A 25686-nucleotide genomic window follows, 5' to 3' on the forward strand; every position below is an offset into this window, starting at 1 on the left:
GGAGAGACGAGGAGGCACGGAGCGCTCCGCTCCCCCCGCGGGCGGTGGGTACCCGGGGTGAACCCCCTGCTTACTGTGGGCTCTTGGGGTAGAAGGGGAGGGTGACGTGGCTGAGATCCTGGATGTCAAAGGCGGTGGGCTCGGCCGAGATCGCCTGCCGCTTGGTCCTCTGCTCCCCCTGCAAGGTGCCGGCGCTCTGCTGCTGCGCCTGCTGGGTGGCGGGCCGGATCACGGAGCGATACTTGTCCAGCTCGTTCTGCAGCTTCTGGATCAGTTCGTCCTTCTGGTCCAACTCCAACTCCAGCTCGTCGATGAGCGCATCCCGCTGCCGCAGCTCCTCGATCTTCTCCTGCAGCGCGTACTGTAAATCCCGCAAAGTGCCCATGGTCCTGCCGCCTCGCTCGCCCCTCACCTCTCCCGGCAACTTTCCCCCCCGGGCCGCCCGCCGCCTCCCCGCACTTGGGCCAACTTCTCCTCCGCCGGCCCGGCCCGGCGCGGCCCCGCTGCCCGCCGGGGCCCCGCCGCAGCCGGACCCCTGCCGCCGGCACCGCTCTCCGGAGCCGGGTTGTTAGGGGCGATTTCGATCCGCCTGCGTCAGGCTAGGCTGGAGAGGGAGCGGGAGACACACACACACACACACAGGAGGGGGAGGGAAGGCGGCGGGGAGGGAGGCAGGGGCGCCTGCGAGGATGCACATGCACTCCCCGCTCCCTCCTTCCCGGCCCCGCCGGCTCCCCGCACCGCCCACAGCCCCGCGGGGTCGCCCGGCGGGGGGATGCGGGGAGGGGGCTGGCCGGCGGCTCCCCGCCCGGGCTGCGGGAGCCTGTGCCGAGCCCTCCCCGCTGCCGTCCTTTTGCAGGAGGAGGCCATCAAACAGGTCCCAACCCTGGGAGATGGCTGCGCAAACCTGCCCTCTCCGTCCCGCTTTCGGGGTGTCCCCTGGTCCTCTCCCTTCCCACCCTCTGCTCCAGTCACGGGTGCTACTTTCTCCCTACAGAACTTGCCCGGCTTACCTCCCGTTTACTCTTTTTTTTTTTTAATAGCCAATTTTTGTTCTCTTCACTGAGTGAAAGCACAAGCCAGTGCCTGGCATGGCTCCCCCTCAGTCTCAGCAAGCTTTGGGCTCCAAAAACCCAGATTTAAACGTGAATATCGGTCAAGTATGTCCGCACTGGAAAAGCCTGGAGGCAGGGCATATGGAACTTAGAGCACTAAAAAAACCCTAACTTAAAATAGGGGAAATAGACTTTTTGTGTAGCCCCAATACCCACATGAAAGCATGAGCTAGTTTCTGCCGTAGCGAACACGGTAGGATTTTCCCAGTGTGCGAGCGCGATGCCTCATGCACTAGGATTGTCTGCATGCCGACAAAATGCAACACGCCAGTTCTACCTATGTGATAATGGTCCACGGGTCTGCAGCACAAAAATAACAAAATAAAATAAATGAGCCGTGTCGGCTGAGCCCTCGGTGCCAAATGGCTCTGTTTTCTTTTGTCTTGCCTGCGTTTGCCAGGCGCAGAAGGGACAGCCATGTACGCCATGACAACACGGCTCCGGGCTTGGCCCTCCAGGGCAGAAAGAGGGATCTGTGCGCAAGAAAATAGCTGGTTTGGGGGTTTCCCGATAAGATTGAATAGTCTTGAGGAGCTGGGGGTAAAAACCCCCACAACCCAGCTAGGCACAGGCACCCTGCAAGAGCTTCTGCAGTGCTGGGGCACCGGCACAGTTTTGTGCTCCAGTGTTTTCAGGGCAGCAGAAGCAGCTACTTCAGTTCCCTCTCTGGGAGTTGGATTTGGGGAGAAGAGAGGTAGGATGCAGCCATGGATACGTTTTTTGGAGGTGGGTGGTACCTACTTGTTTGTAGCTGCTGTTAGCAGTGTGCCTAGACTTCCCATTTGGGCATTACCTGGAAATGAGAGACATCCGGACAGAGACCGTGTTTACGGGATTGAGCTTTTTTGGTTGGGTTTGGGTTTTTTTACTGTTACATCCTGGTGCTTGGCTGAGTCCAAAGTTCCAACTTTCAACCTGCAGATGGTCTTTATAAAATAAATTTAAATCATAATAATAATAATAATAATAATAATAATAATAAGAACAGATGAGGAATTACAACTGCTCCCTGCTTAACGCTCTTTGAAAGCGTTCGTAAGCGTGAGGCTTTTTGCACGTTCTTCAATGTATTTGATACCTCTTGCATTTTTTGAGATGCACATGAAAAAAAAAATTGGGTTATGTAAACCGCTTCAGTTTTCAGTCCCCTTGATGCATGTGCCAGACACAAAAGCAAAGTCCTCTGGTTGTTTTCACGGGTTGCCAATGCGCTTTAAGTTCAGACAGCATTTTTTACTGTATATTCCCTCGATTTCAGTCTGGCATAACTCACTAGGAACAAAAGTACCAAATATCTTCTTAACATTTCCATTTTAAAGAAGTCTGGCATTAAATAGATGCACTCCTGCTGCCTACAAACTAGAAATCAATAATAAATAAAATATTTTAATAGCATTCAGCTGGCATGCTTAAAGTTTTACTGTTTTCCTCCCTACAGAAGCAGTACCAACTTCTGGACAAGGAAGATGGTGATATGGTTAACTGAAGCCCACCAGGCTTCAAAAGAGTAACAGCCCTGGGGGGAAACGTGTACATAATTTCTAGATGACAAGCGGTAAAGTCACATTACTTGGTTTCTATTAGAGGTGCACAGCCTGGGACTGAGACAACAGTACCTAGATCAGAAAGGGTCCAGAGAAAACCATGAGAAATTATGGGAAATAAAACTGGCAAGAAATTTAGCTGAGTATATCTAGAGAAAATATTTATTTACAGGTAGGAAGCAGGTTTTCATAAGAGCTACGAGGTCTAAAGAAAGATTTTGTGGCTCAGTTTTAGATTTGGGACTGTAATCAACAGCTGTCAAGTCTAAGGCTGGTCTTCCCCAACTTAAGGATGAGGCCAAAGCAGCCCAAAGGCATTCAAAACCTGACAGCCAAGTTCTGCCACGGGCAGACAGCCAGCAGTTGCCTATTTTTGGCTATTCATGCTCTCCCAAAGAAACCATCGGGCAAGTGCAGATCTCCTCCCTGCGGTTCATACTTCAGGCTTTCCTGGTACCAGCTGATGTGTAATCTCAGGGATCCCAGGGTACTGCCCCACTCCGATAAAAAGAATTCCTCTGATCCCATTCCTTTCAACTTAAAGTTCCCAATAAAACAAAATCTCAGACTCTCGGGGCAGCTGCTTTGTCGTCTTGATCCAGTGAACGGAAAGAAACAGCTTTAAGGAGAAGAATGGCAGGAATCCACCAACTGGCTTCATTTCGGGAGGATGGGGTGAAGCTGCTCGCAGTTTGTTAAGGGAGCCTTTGGCTACGGTCATCCCAAAGCCTTTTCCTGATCTGGCCACTGTGATACTGTGCCTGGATGTCAAGTAAGCAGTAAGCAAAAAAAAAATAGCATCTGCAGATGGCATCTTTGTCCCAAAACACCACGCGCTGGGGCTTGCTGATGGGAATCACATGAAACAGGGATGTTTCTTCTCTTCAAACAGGCTCTGAGGTACTCATAATATTTCCTCTCTGCACAGCTCCTAGGTTTTAATAGCTTTTGCTTCTAAACCTTTCAAGGATCATCTGTCACTAAATGCACCCACTCAGCTGCCATCTTCCAAGCTAAAAACATATTTGAAAGCCCTCTATTCTGCAAACGTCTCCCTGGGCTCGCCAGTCAAAGCTCAGGTAGCAAGCAGGATCACTGACAGGCAAATGTCACCTTGCTACAGCCAGCCAGGACGCGCAGGCGGAGAAGCTGGAGATGCATCACTAAGTACATACATAAACATTTTCCTCCTCCTGGAAGCATTTTTTTTTCCGCTGCCTAATCCAATCCAATGCACTCCTTACTCTTTTCCCAAAATATCTATGGGAGCAGATCTGCCTGCAGTAGAAAGTTGAATCACTTGGATTTTGCAATGTATTTCTCTGCCGGTCGGGGCTTTGTGCAGATTTGGGAAGGTGTGTGACCTATGGGACTCTACCTGCTGCTGGCACACAGCCACTTGCAAAGCCGAATGCATTCCCTACGTGCATATTCACAGCAACACCTTCACGATGTGAAGAAGGAAGGGCTAAAAATACAGGAAGATCTAGAAGGAAGCAGCACGTACGTGAGCTGAACTCTTGCAAAAAGCATGCTATAATCAACTCAAGGTGCAGTTCACCCCTGAGACTCAACAGGTCTCATCGGTGGGATGCTACCTGCTGTTCCACCATGCACCCAAAATTCACCCCAGTCCCTGAGGAAGAGGAAGCAGTGCCACATACTGAAACATGAACACATCTGACTCCTCCCCCTAGTGCACATTTGGCCATTCTTTTTGCCTCTTGCCCCAAACAGAGTGCCTCCAGTAGCTCCTTCTGGGGCCACGGTGCCCTACGGATTTGCAGAGGACCGCTAGAAAATAATTCAGCCCCCAAGGATGGGGATGAGGCTGGAACTACTGTGTCAAAGTAGCCTCACTAAGACCAAGGAGCAGGAACTGGCAGTATTTGGGGAGTGATTCAGCCCCGTCCCTCTCCAAAAATAAGCCCTATTTTCTCATGACATCGGACAGCCCTCCTTATTTTGGTCCTTTCTGGAGCCTCCAAATCCAGGGTTGGGCAGTCTTGCAGGAAGTGCTGTCTTTTAAACCCCATTGATTCCTGAGTACTGGAAGTCAAATCAACATCTCAACTGGATTATCTCGAGGCTTTTCCTTTAGTATGTAGATTCTTTCCATTATCAGTAAGAAACACTGAGAAGTAGCTCTTGTGAAGAGCATGCAACCTCTCCAGCCTGCCCTAGGAAATCCTCCCAGGACGAGGATCATTTGGAGTAGAGTGCACGAGAAAAAATATACCCCAAGACCTATTATGAATGTTACAAAAAAATGCTCACTGCAGAGACAAGAAAAAAAAAATAGTGTGCTGTACTGCAATTGGTAGCATGCTTAGCTTTTTGTATCACATTAGGGGCATACATAATAACACAAAAATGAATATTTGTGTCATGCAAGGCAAAAGGATGAGACATTATGAGTGTATAATAGCACAGAATTACCCATGTAACATGGTGGTTTCAAGCCCTCCTCCCCTCCTGTGCACAGACGCGTGTGTCAGAATCTGATTTAAGATGCAAGTTTCCTGTTCTCCTTCGTGGGCCCTTTGTCCGGAAAAAATAGATGGCATGAAGGACCTAACGCACTGGCAAGGTAAGAGATAACCCTTCCCTCGTTGTTTTTCCAGGCTGAAGGATAGCCTGTACCTGTGGTTCCTGCTGGGTGGGCTGCAGAGCTGAAACAGAGAAGGGTATCAGTCATCTTTGTGGGAGGAACACGAGTTTTACATAAAAATAGCACAATAAATTATTCTCAACATCCAGAAGCTGAATACACATTCAACAAGCCCTTCAAAGCTTTTTCCTTCCATTAGGGCAACCAAAACTGTCCCTCTGACTTCTTTTCCCCACTACAAGACCCTATTCACACCAGCCCTGCTTACGTATCTATAGAAACTACAGATCCTCTGCCCTCCAAAAAGCATCTGACAAACTTAAGTTGAAAGATGTCTTTCTAAGCCAGGCTTTTTCTCCCATGATCACATGGAAAGTTGGATTTTCAACAGCTCACCCCATCAGATGGTTGCATGTGGTAACAGTGGGTCTCCGCGTCCCTTCGCTTCAGTGCTAGTTCAGCTGCTCATGAGTCCCTACAGGGTGGGAGGGGATGCTACAGGCTTCCTGGCAGCACCTTCTCCTGTCCTCAGCCTAAATGAAATCTTTGGGGCTGGGCTTTCTCCAGGAAAGAGTAAACTCATTTTCTGCACACCCCTAGATAGGAGCTGCAAATAGCAGCAGATCTCCAGGCAGGTCAGGCGTGGGAATTATCATCCCTGATCCCATCCCTCCTCTCCATACACACCTCAAGTGACTTGTTGATTTTTTCCCACCTGCCAGAAAGGGCTGGACTGCCCAGAAAGGTCAGACATGAGCAGAGCTTAGACACATCTTCCTATGGGCTGGATTAAGCCAGAGGCAGCTTCAAAATGATTCAGCTGCCTTAAGAAGTCTCTTTAGGCTCATGTTAAGCAGCAACTTGTTCTGAAAACTGCCAACATAAATACGTAGTGCTGTTTTGCAGTTACTACAATTAGACACTGACTATGCCCCTGCTTTTCTCAGCAGTCCCAGGGCACTAACTATGTAGAGCAAAAGCAGCATTTAGACAAGGAGAGCCCTGGAAATGTAGTTTTCTTTTGCTTTCAGCCTTAAGCTACTGGCAAATAAACCCAGGGACCAATTAAACTAAATGTAGGGATGTAGATCTAGTCTTGGAGCCATGAAATACAGGTTATAACGGAGGTGAAGTTTGTAGAAAACATCAATTCAGTTGACGTAGTTGGAAAAACAGATTCATTCTGGCTCTCATAGAGGTATCCGTGAGATTGGGAGAAGCTGAAATGTTTGAAGGAAGGTGGGAGCCACATGTTGGATCTGAGGCCAGTGATTTTCATGGAGACAGAGCCGGGATCGCCAGGCCAGCCAGCTTCCTTGCACTTCTTATCAACCAGAGTTTAACTGCTCAGGACAGCCCATGCTCAGTAACCATTTTATTTTCACTATTCAACATACATTCCTCCTCCCACTGTATGACATGTCAGTGTCACAGCGAAGGGGTGGGAGAGCTCAGAGGCTCATCCGTCACCCAGCCCACGCACCAAATGGTGTGGGGTTACTGCCCGAGGATGAAAACAACCCAGCCTGATCACACAACAGCAACAACATCCTAATGCTGAAGAGCTCTGCAATTCATTCAGTCATTGAACGATCAAGACACACAGGCTACCAAAAGTTTCCCAAACCTCACTTTTCAGAGGCAAGACCCTTACAAAGCCATTGACACAGCCAGAAACCCTACAGCTGCCTAACACATGCTGCATGTCACCTCTGTATTGCATTGCTTAGGAAAAGCACTTGGGTAGAATATAGATCTGACCTTACCGCGTTACATGGTCCAGGCAATCAGGAACTCAACGGGTATCAGGACATCTGAGGTCAAATCCCAGCTTTTTGCGTTTGTTTCTGACTTTATCTGCTCCTACTAACCTTTTCCCTGTGAGATCATCTCTTCATTTGTCCTTGTGTGGGACTCTAACTAGCAACAACAGCTTCTAGGGGCACATTTTGGAGTAGTGATTCTTGCATCGGTATTCAGCAGTACACTGGTAAAAACTTGGGTTGACCAAAAGTAAGGTTTGTCCTGTGAGCCAGCCTGCAATTCTTCATGGTATACTTTTAAAACGCCACACAAACACAGCTAAACTCATCAGCTGTTACCACGCAGTTACATCTTTTCCTTTCTCCAACTTCCGTTGCCTTCCGCAACTTGCTGATTTTTTTAGTCATGGTTCTCTGGTTGCAAGAGGTGGAAAGCCAAGTACTCAGGAAGGTATGAACAGCAAGAGACTTGTTTTCCCCCCAGATTATTTTAATTAATAGCAGCTCATTTCTACAGCCTGACTTTGAAGCTGCTTGATGCCATTTCTTAACTTCCCGGGTTTTATGGCAGCAAACCGCTTGCCAGCCCCAAGCGTTTGCAATTCCGGGTGCTCCCTCTCATTGCCCTTTTGGACCCCGCAGTGTTTCTTATCTCTCCTTCCCAGTAATGCACCACTCATCTACCATAATTGCCTTGGTCTGTTGGGCTGATTTATCCAACCTTCAAAACAATTAATTTATATTTGAAATTGGATTAGAAATAAACACGTATTCTGCTACCACCAGTATGAAAATAACTACTGCGTTATCATTATTTTATGATGAATGCATTGAGAACAAATGCACTGTCTCTTTATGTAATCAGATTAATTCCCCTGCTTATTAAAAATTATTATTTGAATGTTTCAGGTATTTATAACAATAAGCACAAACCATAGATTTTAAATCTTTGTTTTACATGCCTGGACAACAGACTGGTGTTTCTTAAAGATAAAGGTAAATTGCACTGAAAGTTGCCTGCCTTTTTAGAAACAGATTTGTGCGAGAATTTGTTCTGAAGTCTTTGTCTGACATCTGCACGTCCTGAGCAGCTACAAATATTTTACTGAAGTACCAGACTTTCATTTAAGTATCTAGAAGTGTTCATGTCCACAATTCTAGCAACATTAAACCCTTCCTCGCAGCAAACATTTCCAGAAAAGGTACGTACTCAAGAGTTGATACCCATGATCATTTAAGGCTCGGAATAAATGGCTGCATCCCACAGAGGACCCAACTCGTTAAGGTACCAAGGAAATATCCATGAATCATCCAGGCACAATCTGCAAACAGGGGCTCACATTGGGTTTCACAAAGGTTTTACAGCGCTCCACTGACTTCTACAGCTATTTCTTACTTATGCTTGGGGAAACTTCATCAGGTTTGGCTCTCTGAGCGTGTAAAAATGTTTATGCTCACAGTTTTGTCTTTGTCAGCGTTTGCTCGAACTGATTGCTCTACTCATCAGAGCATTAGATGCCAGTGTTCGCCTGATTTCCTAAGCATTGCCAACAAATTTCAACTGACTGCCCTGCTGTGTTGTGTGAATCAGGGGACAGGCAGCACTTTTATTCTCACCTTTGCACAATTTCTCCTTCAAATCAGCAGCTAAACCCCTGGGTAAGGTGCAGGGCTGTCTCCTCACTCTCACCGCATGGCCACTACCCTGTCTTGGAGGAGGACGTGTAACCGCACCTCCTCAGCAGCCGCAGGCAAGTTGGCCCGTGTGAACCCGGGGCTGTGGTGCCTTTACTGACTCCAGCTCCATCTGCAGCTGGTTTTGCTCTGACCCCGACTCCTCTCCATTGCATAGTATTAAAACATGCATTGAAACATGCTGGGAAAGTTCACCTATGCAACTCTTCCCCACCATAAAACATGCTGGGAAGGTTTGCCCCTGCACATCATCCCCACCACCTCCTAATCTTTCACCTGGGTGGAGAACAGCACAATTTTCACTGCTGGGGAATTATGATACCGAGTCATGGGAGCTTCCTCAAATCTAGAAGGAAAAATCCTTTGGAAGTGATAGTGCTGCAAAAGCAACAAGCACTTTGGGTCTGCTTCTCTGTGAAGAAAGATTTCTAGGTTGGTATTGACCTTTTATAGGCTGCTTCTCTTCAAGAACTATTTCTGTTGAAGCTTTATCATCTATGCTTTTACTTGAGCGGCTTGGCCCAAACAACAGGGTAATTTGTTCATACGCTTATTTATGCAATCCATATACACAAAGCTTAGTATACAAACTCATCTTCAAAGCATCTGACATGCTGTGAAAGGGTCTCAAGTTAGAATAGGAAGGATCAACATTGATACGCAGCATAAAAACCTGCACTGTGGCACACAGGAAGGCAACCTATTTTATACTTCTGCTCCCTGGAACAAGAATGCAAATTCACAACCCGCTTCAAAAATCCCCCTGCTCCTTTACAGATACAGAAACGTCAATTTGTTGTGGGTTTTGTTGTTGTTGTTGTTAAATCTACTCTTTTCCTTTTTCTTTTTTGCTTAAAAGCCACAACTATCAGCAAAACAACTGTTTCCAGCTCACGATTTGCGCATGACGTAGGGTGAAGTGCCCTGAGCAACCTCCCCACGTGGTGGGTGTTTGGCCCCGCTCTGTTCCCTTACATGGCCTGCAGCTCTGGTAGGCACAGCATTCTCCGCATTCTTCATTTTTTCCCCTGCTTTTTAATTCTCATTTCTTTTAGGAGGAGAAAACACAAAACACAAGGGGTAATGCCGCCCTCTACTGCCCTGCTCTCCCAGCTTGAGGTGCATGGCTGCGAACCTTCACACCAAATACTTGTTGAATCACCACAAAAACCCCAACAAAACATCAGCCCCCCCCCCAATACTCAATCAAAAGGCAATATAGAAACAAAAATATGCATGCATTAAAAAAAAAAAAAAAGATAACGGGGGGTCAAGAGGATTGCTCAAACTCAGCTTTAGTTCCCACTGATATATTAATATATTCTATTTCTCAGCATGAGGGTAGAATTAATATTGCAAGCTTTTCTCGAGTTACCTACTACAACTCTAAAGAATTGAACATGTGGCACATTAAGGGGCATATTTGTATAAAAGTGGGCATTTATAAAACCACAGTACTGTCTCTTTATATATCCCTTATAGTAGCCAAACTCACAGCCTTCTTTCTTCTTAATATTCAGTTTACTTGATAAGCAAATTACTTCAGAGATATAACAACTCTACCCACAAGTTCCAGCAGACCAGACACCACATTTTAGGTGGGTTTTCTTTACCACACCTGTATATGTTCCCCCTAAAGAGATGCAAAAAATAGATAGATTTGTTGAAAGTTTGAATCAATTATTTGATTCAGTAGTAGACATTAAATCATTGATTCACACCAATTCCTGGCTCTTAGCTCAACACCTGGTATGTGCTGTGACTATGATAATGTGCAACAACCCCGAGCATGCACATAGAAGTCAGGACACATAAACCTAAAAATCTCTCTTTTTACTTTCCAATTATATCCCCTTGTAAACTCTCAGAAAAGTCAATTAAATTAAAACAGCTCATGCTAATACCACCACACATAAACACATACATCACTGCAATTGCAATTAATCCATCACCTTAAAAAAACCCCACTTCCCAAACTCCTCAGAGGAACAGATAAAGTTAAAATTTGCAAGCAAACTCTTATTTAAAAAACATTAATGTAATTTCCAGATGGAGTTGGTATTGATCGGGCAGCAGAACAGCAAATGCTCAGCACAGATGTCTTGATTATGCGGAAAGAATCAATACAGGACCCCACTAGAATGGAAAATTTAAATAGATGTTTTTTTCCCCTCCAACTTCTATATATTTTTGCAGGCGACACTGAGGAGATGGGGTAAATAATGTTTTTAAAAGGCAAATCAAACCCAAACAGATTAGGACATTCAGGGAAATAAATTTATCCTCGGGCTGAAATGGTACAGTACCCGATTCTTTGGTGGCAAAACAAGGACAGTCCAGGGTCTAGCTGAGAACAAGTTAAAGCATGTCCCAGCTTACATTGTAGAGAGCACTTTTTATTAGCCCAAATGATGCTGGAAGAAAGAGGCATGATTTTGAGGCTAAACCACAAAATATATTTGTGATATCTATATGAAATAAGCCACCATATATCTACCAGGAGATGAAATTGGAGATGTGAATGCTATGTCTGATATCCAGCCTGTGAATGAGCAAAATTCTGCAATCTGTGCTCTTTCAAAGGCATAAGCAACAACCAATACACCATAGTCATTTCTTGTTCACAGGCTGCTACAGCCTGAGCTGGATTTGAAATCTCAGGAAGTATTAAAGCATCTCCATAAACCTGTATGGACAAGAACTGCACCAAACATCTCCACTTTGCAACACAATCCTCTTCTCAAATAATGTTCTTACGCATTCATTGATGGAAACGAGTCTATTTCGCACCTATGGCTTCTTCTCTTACTTTTATTAAGACACATTATTTGCAATTACCTCAAATACACAACTAACATCTACATATTGATACACCCTATTAAAAAGTTTCACCAAAACCATTAGACCTGAAGCAGGCTTTGAGATTTTCAGTGGAGAATTCACTTCACCTGGGTAATTCCTTGATGGAAAGCTCAGAGCAGAGGTAAATGCCAAGCCTTTCCATTTCATCTTGGGAAATCAAAAGCATTTCTTAAATTTCTGTCTCATTAACCCATTTTAACAGGGTTCTTTCAATTTCATAACAAACTGCATCCATTTAAATTCAATACTAAGAATTACCTTCACAGCAAAAATCAATGCTTATTAACAAAACAAGAGCGGGAGGAAAACGGGAATCCTCCAAGAGATTTTCCTTTAGACCCAAACAGACTTACTGAAATGTCCTTCGAGGAATCAGGATGGCAGATGCCTTCTCATGTAAATAAGGAATCTTAGACATGTTTTCAGCATGATGCCTTTAGGGAAAATAAAAACCACACAAAAAGAGAACCAAATCTGAATATATGCACTTATATTAATAAGTAGGAAGAGTCAGAGAGTGTGTATTTCCATATGAAGGCCTATAGTGTAAATGAATTATCTGTCTACAATGCAACCAGTTCCAACATTTTGGAAAAAAGACCTGTTTTCCTGAGGCTAGGTGTTATTCATCCACCCGAGAGAGTAATGCAGACAGAGCATTTAGACAATGACCTTTTCCAGTCCTAAAATCTCTGTTAACGCTAATTAGTTGAACTCAAAGATTTGAATTAATGCAATATTTTTGCTTTGTAACTACTAAACGCTTTTTTTCTTTTTACTGGAAAAGCCTTTTACTGTACATTCAGGTTTTACTGCCCACTGAATGGCACGTTACGTGTTTGCAAATCTAGACCTTCAATTTGTACATCGTTATTAGGACTTTTTCCATTATGCTAATGGGTTTAAAAATATATATTACTTTAATTGATATTTTCCCCCTAACCCTCTACTTTTTTAGCAACACATAAGAAAGAAATGGTAGAAATGTACAGAGACTGGAGCAGAGTATCTAGAGGATAACTTCTTGCATCACGCTACTAACAGTTTTCAGAAACATCTTCTTGCAGAGAGCAGTGATTAAAGCTTTAAAAAAATGTACCTGTTTCCCCCCTGAAGGAAAGAAGGGCCATTAGAACATAAAAATTTGAATGCAGTTTGTCTGTTGATCATTCAAACCACATCATTTAACCCATATTTTTTAACTGTAGCTTTAGTTTATTTCTATTTATTTTTAGCTCATTTCTGTTCCTAAAAACCACAGAGTAGCCTAAAACATGAACTAATTGCAGCTCCTGCTAGCTGCATGGGTTAATTAACATAATTACTCATTCGTACCCTGGTCAGCTTGCTGAATTCATGTACTATATTTCCAGCTTGAATAATTTAACAGGTATTAATTATTTACACCTTATAGCCCTTTCAAAGGAGTTGTTCAGAGTCAATGCCAGTTATTAGACTTGGCAGACAAAGCCAAGTGCTGCCCCATGAGGGCCGGCTCCACTGTTGTGCCTGTGCTTTATCCCAAAGATTACAGGAGGAAAATGGGAAAGGTTGCATTTAGCCACCAAAAGCATCATGCATTAAATCTCCCTACATCCAGCACTTGATTTATAGACAATGCCAGCAAGTTCAAAGGAAACTGAAAAAACCATATCTCCCTACTAAGCACTTTTTTCTTTTTGCTAGTCAATACAATACATTTTAAAGGGCAAGACTGCAAGTCAGCAGACATCCTTCCCCCGTAATCTTTGCAAGAATTTTCTCTTCCAGTAATCGAAGTGGTGGTTTCTAGCTAGGGAAAGACCATACAGCTACAAAATGGTCATCAGAACATCCAAGAAAGGGGGGTTTATGTTGAACATCACCCACCCACAGCTTTATCTGTGCACCATCCCACCGGCTGCCCTCTGCAAGCTGCCAAAAAAGCCAGGGTAATCTCCTCCTGCCAGGAAGAACCTCTCCACCTTCATCCTTTGCTTCAGTGGGGGCCTCGATGAAGTGGCTCCATGTGAACCCAGAAGGTGAAGTTATGACCAGTGTGTAAGTAGGAAACAACTAACTATATGGAGAAGTACCAACTAGAGACCAAAACCAACATGTATCTACTGGTAGCTAAGGCTAAACTGCTTTTTCAGAGTGCTAATATCCCCACTGTGGGAAAGGATACTGAGCAGCTGGAGATGGTGCTGAAGAAGGCAAGCAAAAACCAGAGCTGAAAAAAATAACTTTATCAAGGACAGAAAGGCACTGATTTGTTTAGCTTACAGAAAAAACAAAGATTAAGAGAAATTTCATTACATTATATAGACACTATAATGCAAAGCGCTCAGTATTACATGGCATTTTTGGAGTAGCAGGGAAAGGCGTTATAAGAACTGGAAGACAGGTATATTCAAATGAAAAATGAGGCACCTATTTTGAACACAAAGTGCAAATAACCACGGGAACAAACTCCCAGGCAAAGTGGTAGATCACATACATCTCCACCTGCAACTCAAGGTAAGCAGTGCCACCTCAGCCACCTTCTCCTCTACTCCGCCAGTGAGCTTTGAGGTGCCCATCACTACCCCAGCTGAGCAGATTTATGTTATAAAAGCCCCAAACCAGCCAGCTTTTTCCTGCCCAAATACATTTATTCACAAATCTTCCCTCTTGCTCTCCATCTCAGGGTCGCTTGCTGCCATTGCTGGGGTGGAGGACATTGCAGCCATCCAACCTCTCCTCCATTTACAGCCACTGCAAAGAGCCGTGCCGACAGAAAAATATTTTGCACAGCCAGACCATGTCTGCCAGCATACAGGAGACGCTTCTCCCCACCTAACAGTTGTTTTTGGGGATTTGACAGCTTTCACCCAGGAATCCTTCCCCAGGGTTTAACCAATAAAAATACCAGTGTGTGAACAGTGCAGCCTTTCAACTTCACCTGGTCCCCCGGGCCAATGCAACCTCTGGTTGCATCTGTGGAGCTCCTCAGAGGGCGGTGTGGTTACCCAGATGTACCTGAGGGCACCGCTGGCTATGTACTTTACCTTATTCAAACCATCTGTTTAAAGATTTCTGGTCTATGAGTCCTTTTACAAGAGCAGAGGGTGGGGACACAGACCTGAAAGCGTTTTTTCATTCCCAGGAAAGCTTGGGGTCTGTGCAGCCCTCCAGCTTTTCCCTCTGCAATGACCTCTCTCCATTCCCCGGCAACGGAAGCATTGTATTTTTTGACTGTTTTTAACCACTTCCCAGCATTAAGCTAAGGGTCGTTCTCTGCATTTTCATCTCCTTCACTGGGGTCTTTGGGGATGTGTAACCTGAAGTCAAGGCTATGAGACATGGGTCTGTCATTGCCTCAATCATTGAACATTTCCTGTCACATGGAAGATAACGCTGAAATAATCTGTGTGTGTTTAATCTCCAGCAATAAAGGACTGCCTGGTAACCTCAGGTGTTTCAAAACGCTCCCATCCGCTACCATTGCGTGGTGGGTACCCAGAGCCTCATGCAGCCTCTCCCCATTGGTCGCCCGTTCTGCACATGCATAGAGAGAGGGTTCGGTGACAGCACCCACATCACCTACCCCCTCTCACCTTCTGCAAGACACATGTCAACCCCTCCCCACTGGATTAAATAACCACGGCAGCAGGGGATGTGCTGGAAAACCAGGCATTTTGGGGCCACAATCAACTTTTTGATGGGATTTACAACCAAAGGGAGATAACACGTTATGGTTTCAATATTCAGTGTTACCCTAGACTGATCTTGTTCAGCAGCGTTACATACCTTATCAGAGGTGTTAAGCCAGTGCTAAGACTACAACCTAGGCTGGCAGCCCTTAACGTACACGATGCCCTCATCCTCCACAGTGACCGAAGACCTCGTGGATAACATCGCTACACTTCATACCTGATGTTTATGAATATTGCTGCATATGATACACTTATACATGCTCTTTTCTTCCATGTATCCTCTTCCTCCCATAAGACTTTGTGGCCAGGAAGGAGATGGCATAGCATCCATCTATTCAAGCCCAGCCTTAAATCTGATTTAAATTAATGCTCTGTCCAGACCCAATCCATCCCTGGCTCTCCCGCACAGTGGTACCAAACCCTTTTTTCCTTGCACCGCCAACTACTCTGCCAAGCTATCTGAGCTAAAAAGCAATGAAAATATTAGGAAATATTGGCTGTGTGAAAAGGCAGAACAAGTATCCTGGTTTTAATAGACCTTTTACTGTTGGGTCAGGCATCATTTGGGTTTTCAGAGCTCAGACTCCATTTCAAGGTGCATCCAAGAAAGCTATCAATACGGAGAAACACACAGTAACCATTTTCTTCCCTCCTCCCCATCATTTGAGGCTCTCTGTCCATCTCCTGGCACTAAGTGGTGCCACAAGTCAAACACAACTTCAGTTTTCTCATTTGCTTGCAAAGCTAGATTCTTAGTATACTGGGCTATATTGCAGTTTGAAAGCAAAAGCTCCTGCTTAGCCACTATTTTCAGCTTAGACTTGGTATTTTTATGACTAGAGATATGCTTCTGAAGCCTTCATGAGCTGAAATACTGCCCCTTTTCCACATATACTTTTGGTCACTGGGATTTTTTAATTTAGGATTTTTGCTCTCCTCTTTCTGTTTGTCAGTTGTGGCCATGCAATAACTTGGAAGGGGTGTTACAATTTCATGAGGCCAGTAGCTGCAAATCTCCAAGCCTATAAAGAACATCCATGTGAACACATGCCATTTAATTACCTGTTAAAAAAGCACATATACTTTGCAGTCTGCAAACATCCCGTTTCACTTAACGTCTCCCATCAGTGACGGGCTGCCAGGTCCTTTCCTGTGGTGCCGTACACCATTGCTCCCTGGCCAAACCAGTACCTTCACCTCCTCTCTGCTGGGGAATGCAACACAGGTCCATAGGAAACATGGCCGGCGTTCACCTCCACCAAACAACATGTCACATAAGCTGTCCTGAATTTCTTCTTCTCACCCCACTGCTTCTCAAAAGGCAAATCCACCGAAGCCCCCCAAGCTGGAACCGGTGATTGATCTTATTTCAGAGATGCCAACGATGCAAGTCCCAAATGAACCTACATTATTTCTCATTTCAAGCCTGAATATTCCTTCAGTGCTCTTAAATGAGAAGTACACTTAAAAAGAAAAGTCTTTGTTTAACCTCCTGGATGCTTTTATTGGTTAAAGATCAGTAAACTGCCATTTATTTTAGTGTGCCAGGCCTGCTTTATCATGCTGATAAACACAGTAATTACTTTACACTGAATACATCTTTGAATGTATACGAGTGGAAACTATATTTGTAAAGGCAAAAATAAGAGACCACCTAAAGGTTTTAAAGATCAGCCAGTAATAGGATGACATTTCACTTCTTCGGGAACATTTGTCCATAATGAAAGGAATGTCTAAGCACATAAAATTGGGTCATAATTATCCCATTATCATTGCATGGGTCTGAAGGCTAGACCAAGATAATGTCAGAGGAAAATGTTTCCTCCACACTGGGAAATCATTACCTCAATAGTTTCATTAGCAGAGTATTAGGCTCAAGCAGCTTCTGCTGTTCCCTCAAACCCATTACTTAAAACCGCCTCTTACGATACAGGCTGGGGAGAGAAACACTTCTGATGGGACCACCAGAGAGAAGAGGAACAGAAAAAAATCACACAAGCTTGAAATCATCCTCATGTTCTCAGCATGGCAGCTGCAAATAACATACCTAAAGACTTACATAGCATGTACAAGTATATATATAGGAGCTACATATATTATGTATACATATATGGGTTAGCATGTCAGGAGCTACATAGGATATACCAGCAGTAGCCCCATCTCTAGAGCAATGAAGATGTCTTCAACCACCCTGAGTCCATCTGTTGCAAGAGAGCTGTGGCAATCCTGATGGTTTCCAAGTGAAAGACCACCTCTGCTTTCAGGACCAGACACCTTAGACTAAGATGAAAGGTGTTAAAATAAAAGGAGAAAGAAAGGAGGGCCTCTGTATAATAAAATCGAAGTGTTAGCACAGCTTTGCCAAGACGCTATGGCTAGAAAGAAAAGTCTCCTGCCCATCAGCAGCACAGCCTGGCTATAAACACTAGAATTGTCCAAATACCACTTAATTCACATTAATTGAAGGAGGCAGGAAGAGTTGCATGATTGGGATGGTAAACTCAATGGTCACAGTTTCCTTAGGAAGGCAAAATATCATTATCGGGCAAGTCCCTGGAAAAAAATGATCTTACGGGTCAGTGTCTTAACAGATAAAACACAGAGTGGAATGTGTTAGGGACAGCTAAAATATTAGAAAACAGAGCGGATCAGGTCTTTGTACACTGGCTTTTCAAATTTTCAAAAAAAGGTGGACCAAAGGGCCATTAAATTTTCTCTGCTGATGATCTTCAGCAAGTTCTGAAATACTAAGAAAAACATTTTGGAGAGCCAAAGGAAAGCAAGCACTCCACGAAGGTTTTTAGCAGGTAAATGGAATTGCACAGATAATTGTGGCAGCTTGACATCAATCCTGGACATCCTTTGGGATGTGTGATTCTCAATTTAATTGCTGAAGAAATTAAGGCAATATAACGAATGCCAATCTACATGGCTCTATGGAAAACAGATCTCATGAAACAAACTTAGCGAGTTTTATTAAACCGCCTGCAAATTGGGTTGAAAAAGCATTTGCAGCCATGTAACATAATTAGGCTGCTGTAAACTGGCTGACTTACAAACTTGAGCTCGTTGAGCGTGTCTCCACCTCCAGGGTTTTTTATCTCAGCAGAGGGGAGGTTAAAAGCAATGAGCTACTGTCGGAAAAGAAGCGTGAGAATGGATGGCTAATCCAGCAAACAGTGAAGGCAGGATTTAACAGCAGGACCATGAAGTTGGACGAATTCAGGCTTGAAATGTGGAACAAATATTTAAGGCAGAGCAATTAGGGCAATTAATCTTTTCAACAGTTTGCAAGGGACCATGGTGCTTTCCCAGTCACCAGCAAATTTTTAAACCACAATTGGAAGATTTTTTTATTTTTTTATTTTTTAATTTTTTTTTTTTAAGACAGAAATATACTACTGAAAACAAAACCTCCAAAAAGGCTAATGGCCCATCTCCTGCAAATCAGGCTAGATAAGCACAGCCGGCCTTGCTGACCTTATAAGATACCCACTTATGAAAACTAAAGTAATTTTCATTCGTTCTTCTGCCATCTGACATCTTTCGGGCATGCTAAAAGGGCTCAAAAGTGGATATAAATGTAATTGTAAAGTCTCTTTCTCTAAAACAAGGTTACGCACTGAGTTTACAAATGCTGTCAGCCCAACATCCTGCAGGCTTTTCAGCCCGGACATGCGCGCAGAATACAGATGTACGGACTTTATCAGCTCCGTATTATGCCTCACACTGTGAAAATGATTGCATGATGAGTAAATCCAACGCCCACGCAAATAACTGCTGCTTCCAGTTCCTAATGAATCACAGACCCAGAATGGGGTCAGCAGAATAGTCATTGGGGGGGGGGGGGGGGGGAGCGGGGAGGGAAGCTCAAATGGACTGTTTCACATGCTTGCTTGGGCAAGAGCGATCAAAGAAACACTAGTTGGGGAGATTAGTGACACAATTTCAGTGGACAACTAACCAATATATTCATATGAATTTTTTCCCCTGTATTTTCACATTCTATTTAAAGCCTTTTAAAGAGAGTTGATTTTTAGCCACTTAATGTTTAGCAACAGAATGAAAAAGAAGAAGCCTCCCCGATACAGAAGTCAACCAACCCAATGTGAAAGAGGGAGATCAGTTGTACCTGCTCTCTGATATCAGAGTAGCAACTACGGGTTATGGGTCAACCCAGTCAAAAAGGTGCAAGAGTTAACAATTAACAATAAGCTGCAGCAGAAGGAGCTGGGTGGGAGAGACACAAGTGATTCAACATCTTCTGGATGCAAATAGTCTCTGCAATGAGCTGATTATGTTCACCGATGCTTTAGGATAGATTTAACTGCACAGAGTCAGAAAAGATTTAATCAGGCACCAAAACTTCCGTAAAACTGGCCTTCAGTTGACCTGTGACACCATTTCCACTTCCCTTTCCCACGCATTTTTGCCCTTCTGCCCCAAAACATATGGTTTGATGGAGTGAGAAATTTCATATCCATAGCACTCACACCAGCTCAACCCATTTTTTCCATTATCTCCTCCCAACAGGAACGAGCCTCTGGTTGAAGCTGCCACAAGTGACTCCCCACCAGAAGATAAAACATTCGCTTTGAATTTTTTTTTCTTTAATTATTATTTTAATGCCATGGAGGGGAGGGACAAATTTCAATTTTGCTTCAACCCTCTCTGCTCCACCAGGACTGAATTACGCAGGAAAGGGAAGATGCAAAACGTCAGGGTTTCTGCAAGGGAGACCAATCAATCTGCTCTGCATTTCCAAAAAGGCAATCCAGTCCTTTCCCTGAATCAGGCATCTGATAATAAAACTGCAGGTCAAAGCAAGAAACGTGCTCCTGGCAGGGACAGCCTGACTGCCAAACCACCATTTTAAAGCCCCAGCCACATGTTATGCAATGAAAGGGAACATATAGATTTCACTCTTTACCTTGACACAGATCTCGTAAAATAGCGTGAAAAATCAATGGGGGAAAAAAAAACTCCAAACAAAAACCTTTTATGCTGTTTTGATTTTTTTTTTTTTTTTTTACTATTCAATAGTCCTTTTCTGAGCTACAGAGGCAGCTTAAGACAGAAATAAAGTTGCCAAGAAGGTGGCCCGTGTATCGTCTACCCAGGCGTTCACACAATCTGCTCCCCGAAGAAGCGACTCCTTGCTGCGCCGGGGTGTGAGCTGTGACAGGGGATGCATCTCCCCTCTGCAGAACCCAGAGAGCAAGATGGAGCCTTTTTTCTGGGCTTATACGTGAATAGATGTCACCCTGCGAATATCCAAATGCAAGGAGAACTGGGCATCAGAAATTACGTGGAAAGACTTGAAACAGATGGTGATTTTAAGCTTACTGTGCAATACCAGTAAGATTGCAATCCCCGTGCAATCTATGCACTGTTGCTAGCAGAAGGAAACACAAAAAGGAGGCAAAATGGAGCAAATGCAGCTTTTCCAGCTGGCAGGGGGAATGCTCCATTTTTGAGCGATGGCCATAAATGCGGTTGATACCTCAGGTCTCCTCCTGACCCTGCTACTAGCTAGTACACTCACCCTGGGTAAGTTCTTCATGTTTCCCATGTGCAAAATGAGGGCAAAGAGACTCACTTCCAAAGGAAAGCACTTTCAAATCTACTGACAAAAAACACTCTAGCACCTGTGGTGGTGTTCTATGAAAATTTTCCCTATGGAAGCTGATCTTGGGATTTTTTTTCCCTTCCATTCAGGCTGAAATGCCATCAGAACCGGCCACAAGACTTTGTAAAAAGGGTAAACCTAAACCTCCCTGTACCCCCAGTCAAACACCAGCCTCCAGCTGAGTGCCACATCCCCATCCGTCCGTCATATCACCAGGTCAAATGGAAGATTTAATCTGAAATGGAAATTGTGTCTTGCTGTGCTGCATCAACGAACGGCCTTTGTTTGTCCTTATTTATGGTCTGAGCCTCATCCTCATTTCAATTCCTTTCCTGACACCAATGTATTATTTTTTAATAAGATGATGCTTTCCTATTTACTGAAAGAAACAAGTCATCTTGCCCATTTACTAAGTCATCAAGCCACTGCCCATATGTATATACCATGATCTTGAAGGTCTTTTCCAACCGAAATGATTCTATGATTCTATTCTATGATTATTGACACTTGCCATAATGAATCCAATCATTGTACATGTATTTATTCCCCATCCTCTTCCGTTACCCACACATATCGCTGCTGTGCTCCACCACTGCTGCTGCTCTCCCTTTGCACAAGCTCTACAGCTCTGTCTTCACACCCATCCTCCTGGTGGGTCCTTTTTATGGATCTGGAGATCCTCTGTAACCTGGTACTATTGCACTTATCCAAGTTTTTCCTGTTTGCAAAGCTAAATTCAGTGACCTAAAAGCAGACGCAGCAAAAAGGAATGATCCATTTCTCCAAGACTGTAGCATCTTCCATCCTGCTCCTCATTGTGGTGGAAACATTCACATAAATCATGTCTGGTTAAGCAAACCATGTACCCGAGCGTCATAAAATGTATTTTTTCCCCACTTTCACTGAGCTTGATTATTCCTTGTTTCTTCTTTTCTACACCAAAGTGAGTCCTGGCTAGTTGCCATCTGCCACCCTCAGACTTCTCATTTCTTGAAGTGCTCAAGGTTTGTCCCTTGTCTCCAGAGAGACAAAATGTGCATCACCACCAAGATTCCCTGTGTTTAGCATCAAAATGTTAATACTGTTATGCTGCATTTAATAAATAAATAAATAAATGGTATTTTCCCACCATTTGCCCCCAATCAACACAGTAAATACACAGCCTACACGGACAAACCGCTTTGCGGGAAAATTGAATTTGATAACATAAGAGCCATTCAAGCTGCGTGGAGGGTAATGGGCCAAGTAAGCAGTCAAGTCCAATTCAGCAGAAAGCTGGTTATTCCTGGGGACTTTTTCAGGAGCTCCAATACTGGCTTGGGAACAAAATTCCTTAATTGTAGGTTACAGTAGCTGGGACCAAATACCATGTTGCAAAGAAGAGCTCTTTTGCTCTGCACACAGCTGCAGCTCCTAGCTAGAGGGTGAATGCCACAGCAAAGGAAAATGCATTTCTGCATGGTAAATATTAAGACCTTGGTGAGACTCTTAAAACAGGAGATACTTATTTTTGAGAACGTAACTGTCCCATTATCCTCTTCTAAACAACTTTATTCTATCAGTGATCAAATTGCAAAATAAACCAATACATGTTAGTAAAGGAAAGATCTCATGCTATTGCTTGACACCCAGTTCTTGTCTCGAAAGAAACATAAACAGAGACAAGTGGGTTAGTAAACTGCTTGTGTCTATAGGGCGCAATTCTGCGGGTAAATCTTGCCCAATATTATCTTTACAGGAAAATTAAAAAAAAAAAAAAAGTAGACTTTTAATTTAAGTCCAAGATTTTTTTTTCTCTTCCTTCCAAAGTAATTTGGTATTTGAGGAATAGGAAAATAGTCTCTTCTTTTAGGAAAATTTAAAATTGTCTCTGGATAAGTATAGGATGACTTCTGTTTTTTTTTAATAAAAGACAATGGGAGAGTAAAAAAAGGGGGGCGGGGGAGGAAAATACACTGCTGTTTGGTTGTTTTCAAATGCCCATTATATGGCCAGCCATCCTCACAGAAGTTCTCATACAGGTATCATAATGCCTGGCTCCCCATGGATTTCACTTGAATTGGCTTTTCAAGTTTTGCCTGTAGCCAAAAATGAGACTGATTTCAGCTCTGACTTAATGAGATAGCTCATTATTTTCCTAACCAGAGGCTGAGCCACACCCAGCAAGCAGCACCCCCAAAATACAGGTGTACTGAGTCTGCTGGGCTCAGCTGCCCGGAGCTCAGCCCCTTACTGAGAAAGCCAAACTGTCACGCTTGCCTCGGCTCTATTTCTGTTTTCTATAGTAAAAAAAAAAAAAACAAAAAACAACACAGCAACACTTCTCGTTGCCCTCTGACCATCATCTAAAACCAGCCAAGCTACCGTCTGCAACGGTGTGTAAATACTGGTCTTCATCCACCTTCTCGGTCCTTCTCTATGACACTGGTAGAGCTGCTAATGGTGGAGACTCCATCATCTTGCAGATCTTCAGGGACCACCTCCGTGTGAGCAGAATAGGAAAGGATTGGCAGAAAGAAGGGGGGAAACAGTTGCACAAGGTGGCAACAGAAAACAAGCCAGATCTGTGCAGCAAGTGATTTCCATGCTTCTTCTGCCTCTGCAGAGGTGCTGCAAGCGGTGAAGAGACATTTGTGGCCCTGGTTTCTGAAGGTTAAGGCTGGGGTTACCCCAACATATATCACCTGCACTACAAGGTTTAAAAGAGCCCACGGAAAAGCGAAACATCCCAGTGCTCACTGCACACTGCCAAGATGAAACCTGTAGATATGGTCCATGCTGAATACACACAGCCAAATTACCCCAAGATAGCATCTTCTCCTCCCTTGACCACAGTGAACAAGCTCAGACTTTGCATGCAGAAATGAAGCTGTTGGACAGAAATGTCCAGGTTGTCTCTGCTTTCTTCATACTTGGGTGGCCCCTGGTCTGGCCAGCTTCAGGGCTGTACCAGGAAACGCTTTCATTGAATGGATGTGGGTGGGTTGGAGACATCCCATGTCCAGCTCATTTCAGGATGCCAAAGTACAGCTCGCTGCTCTTGCTGCTCTTCCAGCGGCTCATCAAGGCAAGCTCATCCCACTTGCCCACGCTTATCGCCTTCTATCCAAGTTACACAAATTTAACAAATTGCTTCATTTTTCTTATTTTCATGTCGTTGGGCCACATGAGCCCTCTGAGTGTCCAGGCAGGGAAACCAAAGCAGAGGGGTGCATTGCAATCCATCCTCCGCAGCACCATCAATATGGTCAGCGCGGTGTTGCATGGTGCAGTGATGGGGACCGGAACAACATACCCAACATTGCCCAGCTACAAGACGTGACTTTAAAGTAATGCAAGACAAAAAAGTACCCTTAAATAATAAAATCCTTACTCTAATCCTCAATGACACGCTCAATGTCTCGAGCATGTGTTGTATTAGTCGCCCAGGAGCTATGCCGTGTTCTTTATCTGTGGTTTTCTTCCTCCAGTCATCTTCTCAGACACCACTGCCCTCCAGTGATAAGTGCTGGGAGATGAAAAGCAAAAATGCCTCGGAGTACCCTTAGAGACAGAGCCTTGTTATTGACAACATTTTCCCCTGTGTCTGCCAGACTAAAGCAACTTTTCAGTTATTTTACCAAAAATACTCTCTGCCACGCTGCAGTCTGTGTTTCCTTCTGCTTGTGACTGCAGTAACAATCCCAACCCAGCTGGGAGCCGCTTCCTGCTGACAGCAAAAATAAAAGGTTTTCTTCCCACCAAGCCTTACTAAAGTCCATGGCAGCCCCAAAATGCTGGGCACGTTCCTACAGACGCGGGACAAAACTACCCTCTAATAATTGCAGAGCAATTTTATAAAGCAGAGCTACCCACCCAAGCCTCTTGCATCTGAGAGCTCTTTGCTCCTCCACGGCTTTTCACAGTGCCGCCTTTCCAAATTACATCAAATCTAACTTTTCTGTGCTTGCTGTATTTCCACAATAGTCCCCCCAGCGCACAGTTTTAATTTCTTTTGCCTTTCAGGAAAACCATGGACTTTAACAAGAGGGGAAATTTGATGTATTTACTCCTTCTATCTTTTTTTTTTTTTTTTAAGATAAATTTTTAAGTGTAGCAACTCCCCACCAGCCTTATTCAAAGCAAAATATCTCTCGTTGCATCTTTCTCTGCGCCATAGTTGCTTCTGACATGCCTTCCAACCATTAAAAACAGCCCGGCTGGAAGCCACCGTTCAGAATGTGTTTCTTAAGGAACCCCTTGCTGCTACACCCACTGATTCCAGTTATTGAAGTTGCATTTTAGCTTAATAATTACTCCAAAGACATCTACTATACACCCCAATTTTGGCATGCACGTTAAGCCACTCAGAGGATTTGGGTATATTTTGGGGGGATCTCAGCACACTACGTGCTCAAGAAATTATCCCCAGTTATCCTTCCCACTTTCAGATGCCACAGGATAAATAATACAGAGCATGGCTCTTGGGCCAATCCTCAGGATACAAAGCATTAACGAGTTTAAGAAATTAAATACTGACAATATCACATGCAGATTTTCATTTACTGCTACAAGGAAATCACAGGTGTATGTTTTACCCCCTTCTACATACCAATAAGTCTCAAAACGACAAATGCACCAAGAAAGCCAATGCCAAAGGAGCGCAAAATAAAACCTATTTAAGTCAAACAGGAGGCAAAACCTTCTTTATGTTTAGTTAGATCTTCAGCTTTTGTTTTTCTACCGTCTCTCAAATTGTACGTCACCACAGGTCAGGAAGACTTTAATATCACATGCACCTGCTGCTGTAC

The 25686-nt window shown here is 44.0% G+C and overlaps 1 protein-coding gene across 2 annotated transcripts in view; it reads right to left on the reverse strand.

Moving 5' to 3' along the window:
* PRKG1 (protein kinase cGMP-dependent 1) overlaps positions 1-25686 on the reverse strand; it is a 534317-nt gene that overhangs the window by 499269 nt on the left and 9362 nt on the right. Inside the window, exon 1 of one of the 2 annotated variants that reach the window (XM_052799365.1) lies at positions 75-582. The exons of the other annotated variant lie outside the window; for it this stretch is intronic. Coding sequence (XP_052655325.1) covers positions 75-385 — 311 coding nt within the window. The 5' untranslated portion in view covers positions 386-582. Of the gene's footprint in view, positions 1-74; positions 583-25686 lie in introns of those variants that run through there. 2 annotated transcript variants of the gene reach the window in all.

Source organism: Harpia harpyja, chromosome 10 (assembly GCF_026419915.1).
Source record: "Harpia harpyja isolate bHarHar1 chromosome 10, bHarHar1 primary haplotype, whole genome shotgun sequence".
NCBI lineage: Eukaryota > Metazoa > Chordata > Aves > Accipitriformes > Accipitridae > Harpia > Harpia harpyja.